Source organism: Cynocephalus volans, chromosome 15 (genome assembly GCF_027409185.1).
Source record: "Cynocephalus volans isolate mCynVol1 chromosome 15, mCynVol1.pri, whole genome shotgun sequence".
NCBI classification, from domain to species: Eukaryota; Metazoa; Chordata; class Mammalia; order Dermoptera; family Cynocephalidae; genus Cynocephalus; species Cynocephalus volans.
Window position 1 is genome coordinate 47,320,882 of NC_084474.1, and position 12,369 is coordinate 47,333,250.

A 12,369-nucleotide genomic window follows, 5' to 3' on the forward strand; every position below is an offset into this window, starting at 1 on the left:
GGAGCAGATAAAGGATGCCACTCCCTGCTTTATCACAGACAGGTGGAGGAGGCAAGGCACTTTGGCCTCTCCACGCATTTAGTTCTTCCCACTGTGGTTACTCAGTACACCTTACACCCAGATGCTAGGACCGTCTTCAAACAATCCCCCTTACCTCAGCTCCCTGGAAGGCAGGATTCTTGGTTTGCTTTTTCTCTGAAATATCCTAGGCACCCAGAAGAATGCCTGATACATAGCAGGTGCTTAATATTAGTGAAATGAATCAGACTTAGCCTAATGTGGCCTTGAAAAATAAGAAATACTAAAACTGGGTAAATGATACTTCTATTCGCAGACAAGACTTTCCAGCTGATGGAGCTCCTCTGTGTCTTGGCTACTCAAGGAAGTCAGAAAAGTTGAGGGAACTTGGGCTCATCTTTGAGTGAGAACAAAACTCCGACTCCAGTAAGTCTGCAGCCCGTGTAGGGTGGTGTTTTGTGAGGCATGAGAAAAGCAAAATGAGGTTGCCTCTGAGATTTAAACTTTAAGATGAACCTATCATGAATCAGAGCATGGATATACTAGGACAGAAAAGCACCTGTGGAAGACAGATCCTAGAAAACATAGGAGAGATGGGAAGGAGACTCACTGTGACAATGCCTTCAGAGGCCCTTTCAGGAGGCGGCGGAACCTCAGAAAGCCAAATTTAATTTCCATATACGTTTACATGTTCCCAGTTCCTTTGGCAAGACCAATCCCATTGTGAACTGCTATATCAAGTGATCTTAGCATTATGCCACTCAACTTTTTATTCTTTATCTTCATTGGTTTTGATTGTTTTCTTGCAAAGGAAACTTCTGATTACAACCTGGCAATGCTAACCAGCCAATGATATGTGGTTATGCCACAATTAAAATAGATTTTAAAGCCCTGACATATAGCTATTCCAAATCTCCCTGCTGTGTTCTCTACATTTGTTTTGCTTTCAGCACACTGGTTTTGTGGCTCAGGGTGGGCTCATAAGCCTGAATAAAATATCCCTGTGGAACGTCAGCTCATCACCCTGATAAGTACAGCTTCACCACTGTGCAGGGTGTGCAAGGGAATTTTTAGCAGTCATACTAGCTTTGCTAACAAATAGAATGCCTCATAGAAGCTTTCAAGTGCAGGAAACTTGTAAACTCAAGGACTCTGGTTTAAAACTTTCAGAGTTCAGCTCTATGTTCTTATTTCTTTACCATTCAGAAAATACGACCCAACAAGGAAAAACAAAACATCTCGAACTCTGGCCAGTGGGTGGTGTTTTAAGCGAACATAGCCGAGGAAATCTAGAAACCTGGTTGATATGTCAATGTCATAAGTAAAAATGAAATTAAAATGAATAATCAGTACTAAAACCAAGGTTGTTTCTACTGCAACTTAAGAAAATACCTCAAAAGATGTGAACCTCTCTGATCAGAGGCTTTGTGACCATAACTACGAGCTCTTCTCTCTAAAAATTAATTTAATTGCACTGCATGTATAATGGTTCCACAAAGACGTCAATAAATGTGGGTCTGGCCCACCCTTCAAAGCAATGAGGTATGACACTCAGTACTCAGAGTGAGATTTAAGCTTTTAGAATAATGCCAGCTGGATCCTGGAACAAACTCAGCAAATAAGCAATATTCCTAAATTACATCAGAAAATCCCAATTAGAGAACAGAGACCCAAATCCAAAACAATATTTTAAGGAAATTAAACATCTAATCTGAGTCAAGTGGCTTCTTTAGGAAATACCCTGGTGTGAGTCCTATCCGCTTTTTGGCAGAGGCACATTTTGGCAGACACAAGGGTGGTAACTGCCCAATACTCAATGGCTCCTTCAGATTAAAATCAGATGTACACAACATTCTCAATTTAAACTGATTAAACACACAGACTAAACCAGGTAATTACAAATGCATGTGCTGGGGAATGGAAAGAGGAGACAGAATGGGGACTTCTTTATTTTCTAAAGTGTTTTCAAAGATGGGAACAATTTTACAAATAAAAAAGTGGAATTGTGCCAAATACAGAAACAGATGTTTTGGATCATGAAGCTGCTGGGAATTGAGGCTTCTTGCATAGCATTGCCTGGTTCTGATCCAGGATTTACGGGTTCTGGCTAGTTTTACCTTCAGTTCCATTCTGAACTTGTTTGATCCTATTCATTTACCACCCAACACTGGGAGAAAAACAACCTTCAGCTATAGGAAGGTACAAAGAACAATTTAAATGATCTGGTAGAAAGGGGAAAAAAAAAAAAAAAAAAAACTCCATATTTTTATTGCTCTTGACAATGCCTTGCAATAAATGTGTAGGAAACTTCCAAAGTGCATATTTCTTTTTAAGAGCTCATTAGGAAACTGAAAAATCCATTTCTATTAATATATTTCTCTTGGATGGTCCTGCAGAATTTCCTGTTGGCTAATCTGTACCTGCAAGACTGATGCCTGACCAGCGACACTTGCCTCTGAACAGTCACAATTCTGGGAACAGTGGAAGGTGTAGGATCCTGTGAGTACTCTAATTTGGATCAAGTTTCTAAACTTTCTTCTGTTCACAAAGGTAGAAACTGTAAATTGTGTCTAACACCCAGAAGTATATCCATAAAGGCAGGGATAAAGGCAGTCAAAGGCTTAATCTAAGTTTACATTTTTTAATGTGTGCTTTTTATATTCAGGCTAGTATTTTCTGATAGTTGTTTTATTTATTTGTTTGATTTTGCTTATTTCTTCTTAAATAACTGAGCTGACCTTTCAGGACTCTCAGGAGTGATACTAGTGACTGAAATTAGCACAATAGTGTAGTAGGTTCACAAATACCATTTCATAACAAATTTCATTTCCAAAGCTCATAGCACTTTATAGTCCTCCCTTACTTGTGGTAATACTGTTCCCTTTTTGGCACAAAGAATATTTTCTTCCCCATCTGAAAAATGAGAACAAGACAACTGACTAAAGTCAGGCTGTGACTCCGATGAAGAATTTGAGGCTGAACACAAACCTCCCTTTGGCTAAATATACCAAATACAAGGCTATATATGGAAACAGAGATGGTAGATTAAAGCTTTCAAATGCCAAAGCCGCATAGCACAGATTTTTGCTACTTTGTTTCCTATCAGCTATTCTCTTTGTCCCTAAGAAAAAAGTTATTTCCTTTATCTTGTTACTTTAGATACACCAGAGAATCGCCTTTCTGTCCTGCTGGCAAAATATATGCCTTCAGGTTCTTACTGTTGAAAAATCTTTTTCTCAGAGACAAAATGTTTTCTTCTGAATTACTTTAAGTCTCTCCAGATCTTGCACACCTATAATACTGCAGAAATCCTTTCACAAAATTGATGTTCATTAAATTTAAGTGGAATAATTATAATTAGTAATTAGAACTCCTAAAACATTAAAAAAAAAAAACTCTACAGAAGGCAACACATTGACTTAAATTCACACTAAAATCACATCTTATACTTGCATTGCACTTGGCAGTTTAAAACTTTCCCATACATTTTGCAGTTTGGAAACTGAGGCCCCAAGAACAAATAACTTCCACAGTAAAAAAAACTTGCCCAAAGTTACAAATACATGAAATTACATAGCTACATTTTGATTCACCCAGGTGTTTGGACTGCAGATAAAATACTCTTTCCAAAATGCCACCCATGTCAAGTCCAGATCTTTCCTTAGATCCTGCTGTGGCAGGGACATGTTAGAAGGGCACTTCCCTCCTGAAAGTGGACAGAGGTTGGACCAGGAAGTTGGAAGTACTAAAGACAAGGTGTCATGGTATGTAATGGAAATGGCTTCAGAGGTAGGCCAACCTATGTTTCATTTCCAATTTCATCACTTAGTGGCTTCAGAACTACAGATAAGTTACTTAGCCTGTTGGAGCAACAGCAGCTGTAACGCAGGAACAATACCTGCAGGATTACTCATGGTTATACTGAGCACAGCGCCTAATGTTCAGCAGGCACTGAATGGATGGCACATACTCACACCACCTCCTGCTGTTGACACTGGCTGCAAGAAAGCAAGAGCAGATACAATCCTTGCTCCAGACCCAGCACCTCACAACCCTTAGAATTAGTGAGTGCCTGGCCCTTCCGAAATTAAGTGCTTTTCACCCACAGGCACTGACAGCTACAGGAAAAGAACAATAGTCACGTCACTTACACTTCATTAGTGACCAATTACTTTTTTCCCATCCTCACTGCCCTCAGACTTTCTGAAGATTCACAACTACTGATCCCTTCCCCATTCCTCCTTTTTAAATGCTCCCTGTTGACATTCCCTCTAATTTTGGTTTCTGAGATATTTTCTCTAACACCATAACTTCCTTTTCTGTTCATTCATTTCCCACTAAATATTTGGAAGGGGGTGCGGGGAGCTGCCATAAAGAAATATCCTTTCCTTCCTATGCTCTCTCTTGTCAGATCTGGTGGTTTCAACTATCAGCCATAAGAAATGACTCTCCAACCTGTTTCTCCACCCTCATCTCCTTCCTGAGCTGTGCTCTCATACTTTCCACTGCCTGTTCTGTATGCAGCACCATTTAGATGCTCCTCTAAAGCAGTATTCCCCAAGCCCAACTCTGGTGCTGTCCATTTTGTCATTGGCAGAACTCAGGCCCAAGACTTTGCCATTTTACTGCAACCTCCTCGTTCTTTAGCCCCTGCAACCACTCAGTGCCAAACCCCACAAGCTTCACTTCTGCGGTCTCCGCTTTCCTTTCCAATCTCTCAGTCACTACTCAAATTCCCTTGCTGCTCTTCCCATTTAGAATCATTTCTTAACTGGTTTTTCTTCTCTCCCTTTCCCCCTTACACAGATTTGTGGCTCATTTGTAAGACGACATTTTTATGAAGTACTTCTACTCATCTCAACCACCTCTCAACCACCTTGCAAACAAGGCCCCATCAACATTACCCCAATTTTGCAGATGAGAAAACCAAAGCTCCAAGGTGAGAATCTCAAAATCTTTCCAAGCTCACTGTTCTGTCCACCACACCATGGAGATCTACAGAATCAATAGCTGACATTTTAATACATAAAAAAAAAATTCATCTTACTATTACACAGCATCATAGCTCATGCTCTGAGAGCTCCAATTTCTTGTGGTAATCAATCGGTGTGATCAGATTGTGAGGCCCATGCTGTGAGCGTCCTGTCTGGTAACTACATTCTATTCAGAGTCTACACAGGTGGCATTTCTACAGTTTGGGCTACACTGCACAGATTCCTCTGCGGTTGATTCCACCAATTCTAGAAGGAGTGCTGAAGATAAATCTCTCAGAGTGACGTGCTCACACTATCAGGGCTTAGCAGGCTCCAGAAATATAAAGTGTAAAGATCCGATCAGTGTTTCTGCCTAAATGCCACAAATCTGCCCAGCTTTGATATAACTGTGCAGTTCTGCACTTATATAAGAATATGAATAAAGGCTGTTTTAATCTGGGGAAAAAATATCACTTTGGCGGCTTAAAGCTCAAAACTATTGGAACAGTACAATTATTTATTTTCTTTTTTTTATGTTTATTTCCAGTTACTTGCTTCAATTACCTAAGCTAGAACAAGTTGTGGATCTCAAAGAAGAGCTGTTGAAGTTTCTTTGGAAATAGCTCCAATATGACAGTGTTCACTGAAAAAAAAACCATATATGTTCACAGATAAGAAATGGAAATGAACATGGACAAAATAAAACAGTTTAAGAAGACTGAATTGAGTTTCTTTTTTGATTTACACTAATGCTGGCATTACATTCTTAGTGAAATATATAATACACAGTAAAAAGTAGAGAAAGTATCACATTGCTTAGGTGTCTGCCCCAAGTTTGGTGTCATTCTATCGGTAATAACAATTATTGCCTATCAACTTATTATGAATTAAATTTTGGCCCCCCAAAGTTTAATGTGTTGGAAGCTTGGTCCCCCCTGTGACTGTTAAGAGGGTGAGAAATTCTGTTCTGGTATTGAAAGGTGAGGCCTTGAAGAGGTGATTGCATTGTAGGACCATGCAGTAGTGAATGGATTAATAATGCTGTCAGGGGCGTGGTTGTGAGGGCTTTAAAAGGGAAGCAGGAAGAGTGTGTCCCTCTCTCTGCTCGGCCAATTTCTGTCATGTGAGTCCCCTGCCTTGTTGTAAAGCCACCACCAAGAACCTCACCAGATGTGTTTCCTGGACTTTGGACTTCCCAGCCTCAGAAACTGTAGGCAATAAATTTTGTGTTTTTAATAAATCACCCAGTTCCGTGTATTTTGTTATAAGCAACAGAAATGGAGTAACACAAAACCCAAGTGAAGTTAGAGAACTAGGTAGAAATAACCTGAAGGAAGTCCAATGAAGAAATAGACTAATACTCCATCAGGAAAAAAAAAAAATTGTCACTATTGCCATGTGGCTATTAAAGAAGGTGGCCTGAGAGCCAGGCAACCTCGACTGAGGACGAGCTCACACTTACAGACTGCGAGATGCTCAGCAAGTGGCTTAACCCCTCCAAACTCAGCTTTTTCTTTTCTTTTTTTTTTAACCTGCAAAATGAAGAAAACACTATCTACTCTGACAGAGGTGATCTGTGAAGAAAGTGAGCTAACATACAGAAGGGACTTTGTACCACTCCTGGTAGAGGGTTAAACACTCACTGTCGCCCTTCTACTTCCTCTCAGGCAAAACAAACTATGCAGCCCCCAATAACTCTGCTGACCACGAATTCCCATATGCCTAGGACGGCCTGGTTTATCAGACTGACCCATCCCAGAAAGAGCACCTTAGTTTACCCTGAAAGGTGCCCCAGTTTGGATGACAAATTCTACGGCCCTCCGCCCTTCATGAATACCTATGAATTATTTATTCCTGCCTCTGTACTTTCTTCCTGCTGGAATCTGAAATTAACAGTTTTCAATTCTTCTCTTCTCCTCCTGAAACTTTTCTTTTTACTGCCAACCTTTCAGAACCATGGTTATTCTAAGCAGAATGGGTATCATTAGCTCCATTTTGCACATGTGAAAACTGAGGTAGCAAGAGGAAGTCTAAATTAGAAATTACAGAGAGAAGAAGTTAGAGATATCTGTACTTCACACAAGCAGCTCAGAAGAACCCTATCAACAGCCAAGCCAGGCCTAGAACTCTGCTCTTCTCATTCTGAAACCCAGGTGCTTTCTTAAAGTCCCTATGAAGAGGAGAGATAGAATAATAATTTGTGCATTTATATTATCCACATATAAACTGTTATTGATTCAAATTATATAGATTATACTCCTATATGATCTAGGTAAGAGATGGGTAGATGTCTACAATAGGAAGTGGTTTCAAATAAGGAGAAGGAAAGGGAGGAAAGAATGTTGTTTCAGTCAGTGAAGTTTAGTATGTATTGTGATACAGGAGAAGGAAATATGAGCAGATAACAATGCCTTGTATTATAGTTCTCAAAACAACTACAAATTAAAATGTTGATGTAAAAAACCCTTTTATAAAACAACTATGTAAGGTAAGTGAACAAGACCTCATTCCTTAAGAAGAAATGGAAGCTAACAGGAATAAAGTAAATCACCCAAGAGTCCCTGAGATGGTAGCTGAGCTGGGACCAGAATTCAGGTCTTCTGGGTCCTCCCGTTGGGTCCTTTCTGCCACACCCAATTTCCTCTGAGCTGTGATAGAAAAAGATGATCCTATAATCTACTGAATATTGCCTCTAAGTGGTGCGACCATATAACTTATCGTTCAAACCAAGACACCTGGAGAGTGAATTGGGACACTATTAATAATTACATGGGGACAAAGGGTGTAGTAGACTGGGGCTGTCCCACTTAAGCTGGGATGAATGATCACCCTGCACCCTACTTTACAGTACACTGTCCTGGTTTTCACATTGGATAGGATGAACTATTTAAGCTTCTGTGCTCTGGTTACTCTTTCTAGTCCACAGAGAAGATCTGTCTGTCTAGTTGGATTAAATAATTGATTTGAGCTTTTAAGTGTTTTAACTAGCATTCTTTATGCACAAAAAGTGAGCAAAGGTTAGCTTCCCCATTACCCCCACACACACCCTGGGTGGATGAAAGCCAGCAAGTTTTTGAAGGTGGTTCAAGTAAGATCACCTGATGTGTATATTCCAAACCCTGTATGTCCATGATTTCCTCTTCTTTCTTGATAGTTAATCAGTCTCCATGTTTTGCCTATTCTATGCATGTGTATCCAATCACCACATCCAATCTTCCCCACTCTCAGCACCCCTACCAACCATCCTCATCCCACCATCTCCCTCCTGAAATGCAATGGTCCCTCCTTCATTGCCTCTGCTCTCCTGCCATGCTGCAGTCTGAGTGATCCTTCCCAAAACCCTTATCAGCCCCAAACCAGGGAAGAAGAGGGAAGACAGGCAGTTGGATAGGCATGGAGGACAGCTGCCGACCAGTTCCTGATTATCATTAAGTATCAGATAAACTTTTTCCCAGAAGCCTGCACGCTAAACTTCATTATGACTTTATGACTCTTATAATTTAGTTATTTGGCCCCTCCAGTGAATTACAGTCAGCATGAAGTAGGGAACACTGTATCCTCAGTGCTAGCACAGTCCCTTATATAGAATAGCAGCTCAATCATTTGTTCTTGAAAGAATAAATGAATAAATGAATGTGATAATTCATAGTTACATGTATCAAAAACAAACTGCCCTAGGCAGGTCACAAACTATATTTTTAAAGAATGCCTATTAATTTCTAAACACAGTTTAAAAAATTTAGGAATTTAAAAATTTTTTTTAAATTTATCAATATACAGTGTAGGTGATTTTCGTGTCCCTTTACCAATTCCTCCTTTTCCCCCCTCCCTCTCCCCCTGGAATCAACACAATTAATTTAGGGTTTGTTAATAGGTTACCCTTTCCTTTTTTTCAAGTCCTCAGTCAAACTTTTACAGTATGTGTGTATAGACTTATGTGCAAATCCAGAGTAGTCTCAGCTTTACTCGAATAAAATATTTCTTCCATCTTTGGCTCTCCTAGTCTCAGGAAATTATCTACTTTACTTTTGGAGAAGAGAGTCTTAATCCTTTAAGAGACTGACTCCTCCCCAAGTCTCAAAAGCGGTCTTGCAGTTTAAAGAGAAGAAAGGTAAGAAACCAGACTTAAGCTGCCTTTCTTTACCTGCATCCAAAAATTACCTTAACGATCTTTATAAAAAGATCCTTATGAAACAATATACATACTGACAGCATGCTGTGAGTTCCAGTTTAGACTGCAATGTCCCACCAGTATAACTTTAGCCTGGTAAGTTTCCTTACCTGTAACATGACAAATGATCATGTCTCAAGGTTCTAGCCACTATAGAAGATACTTTCACTCATCTTCATATCATGATAAGACAAAAGCTTATAGAGATTCAGTGGCTTTCTCAAAAACTCAGAATTGTAAGAGCTGGTACCAGGAATTAAATTTGGCCCTTTGAATTCCAAACTTTTTCTCCTAGCATAGTCTGCTTTACACTTCTTGGGAAAGTGTCACCAAAGACAAGGGGAGTGCTATATTAAAGATCAGTTCCCTTGAGAGACCCAAAAAGGAAAAAAACAATTACTACAAAAGATCGTTCATACATAGGTTATTTAATTATATCTACTAGTTATTACAGCTATTTAATATGCCACATTTTTATAATGAAAAATATAGGTGTCAAGATCATATGTTTCTGGATAGGTTTTAGGAATAAAAACACAAAGTTTATAGATACTGAAGGAATACAGCATTTTATTGCCTGAATACAAAGACTTAATTCACAGTTTCTTCCTAGACATGTCTTTAGAATTTAGTGACCTACAAAATACTCTTAACATACATAACAGTTCTAAAATGTTCATGTGAAAGTGAAAACATTTTAATAATAAGTGTGCCTCACAATGTTACCAACTTGTACACATCCTCTTCAGAAGATAGTAAGATTTTATAATAAAAACATAAAAAACACAAAACAAAGTCATATATTTAAGCCTCAAGCTGCCAATAAAATGAATTTATGTCCAGATTAATTCAACAATGGAAAAGTCAGCAGTTAAAGGGTAGATAAACTTTCCTTTGTCCCTCTTTTCCTGAGAAACTTTCAAATGTTGAAAATCAATTCCTTTTGTCCCCTTGTTATTCATCTGCTACACATTAAATAGAAACTCTAGGCATCAAGTGATTCCCGCAGTGTCTTTCATCTACAGAAAAGCCTGGTACAAATTAAATACTTACTCTCACTCACAAATTATAGATATATATTGTAGTAGACTATTGATTTATCTGTTCATGCATTTGAGAGTTCAGCTTAGTGAGACTAGCTAATTGTAGCCTTTTATCTAAAGTTACTTTGGCGTTGAGGATAACAATGCTATATTAATTAACGTGGAACATTACTATGTTGCTCTGATTTTAAGCTATATTTTAAAAAGCATTCTGTTAGATATTGTGTTTTAGTTACTTCCCAGATCCTTGAGTCATTTAGGGTATGTGTGTGTGTATGTGAGGGAATTAGCATACTGGAATAATACTAAATAATATTACCTCTGATAGCAATGTTATGCTATGAAATGACCTTCATAGTGGTTATCACAAATAATGTGGAAATACAGACTATACACAAGATCTCTTAGGAATATTTAGTTGATGCAAACATTGTTTAAGTATTGAACTTTAGGACCAATAGCTAAGGAAGTGATTTTGATCCCAGGCATGCAATATGTCTTTGGAGACCAAAGCTTACACAGTGGATTTCTTATTAAATTCCGCTATTAGAATGAAACCATAAGCATATGCGCTCTCTCTCTCTCTCTCTCTCACACACACACACACACACACACATACACACACACGCACAGCTGAATTTTGAGTCTGTAAACAGTGCACGGAACTTAGGCAAATTTCATGATAATCTCTTACTAACTAAATATATTAAAAATCCTTTTTTTGGCAAAGAGTTTTTCTTTTAGGTCTTTAATTAAAAATAATTTTTTGATCAGCTCTTGGTCAATTCCACAAGTGCTTCTACTCTACAAATTATTCTAAATATTTTCCCCAAAGATTTGTTCGTCTAAAGTCCAACATCTGCTTTTCCTTGTGATCTCCTAGAATCAGAAAGGAGCACTCTTAGTGAAAACGTTATTCTTCATTTGGACGCCACCAACACCTTACCTCGCTTGAGTCCTCCTGCTGATTGATAACGGCCAGGGCGTCCTCTGCAGCCTGCCGCTTGGCCTCGGCGACCGTGCGTTCCATCTTGGCTCGCTCCGTCGTGATCATGTCGTGGGCTTTTCGCTCTGCCTCGGACACGGCCTTCTGCAGCTCGGTCATCGCCTGGCGCTTCACCTCGTTGACGGCCTCCTCTGTGTGCCAGCCAGGCCAAACAGCACAAGAGAACATCCCTCCATTACTTAGCTCAGGACCTTGGACATGGGTCACTTTTTAATGGAATTCTATAGAAAAGGCATGACTCTCGTTCAAATTACTGGGTGACTCTGGCTATCTAAAATACTAGCAGATCTATGAAATTCATTTAGGAAAAGAAAGAGTGAGAATTTTTCTTTAACTAGCCCTACTGGGAATATATTTTAAACTCCTATATTATTACTACAACTTTTCTGGCAAACTAGTGCCTCCAAAAACTATTCTGAGACCACTAAATACTTAAAGGACAAGAAAACCCACAAGAAACCTGTCTGGATAATTCAGACACATGAACAAGGTAGTTTTCCACACTGCTGTAGGTTGATATGAATATAGAAAGTCCATGGGTAATGCATTCAGAAAAAAATAGAGGAAGGGAATAGATTTTCGGAAGTACACCTAAACCGTATAAGTGCAAGTTTTTTGCTGGTAAAAAATACAACACAATAGTAAAAAGGTAACTCAGCAATTAAGTTAACACAGACCTTTTAAAGAAAATCAATGATGAAACAGATGATCCAGTTTTACTTTTTTAAAGTCATTTCCAGAGTAATACGGATATACAAGGGTACTTCAAAGAGTTCACGGAAACAGAATTTAAAGATAATACGAATCTTTCCATGAACTTCTTGAAGTACTCTTGTATGCCTTTATAGATGAAATGAGAGATTTTAAAAAATCATCTTCTCATTTCTAAATTTTAAGCTGTTGTCCATCTACATCAAATATATACAATGGTTTTGAATAAACAACTGTTGCAGTAGACAAACATAACTGTCACCTTGCAAGTTTGTAGTCAGGCCTGACTACAAACCTGCAAGGTGTCAAATTAGTTCTTTATTTTTGGCTATAGAAAGGGTGCAAAGATTCAACTAATGTACAACAGAAGATTGACAACTAAAGCAAGTAATTTCCACTTTAAAAAATTAACTCTTCTAATTAACAAGGAAAAAAATCCTCCCCTTG

At 38.7% G+C, this 12,369-nt stretch overlaps 1 protein-coding gene across 1 annotated transcript in view; it reads right to left on the minus strand.

Moving 5' to 3' along the window:
* Positions 1-12,369, minus strand: part of RUNX1T1 (RUNX1 partner transcriptional co-repressor 1) — a 129,438-nt gene that overhangs the window by 760 nt on the left and 116,309 nt on the right. Inside the window, 1 exon segment of the mRNA XM_063079849.1 lies at positions 11,152-11,342. Within this exon segment, the coding sequence (XP_062935919.1) occupies positions 11,152-11,342 (191 nt within the window).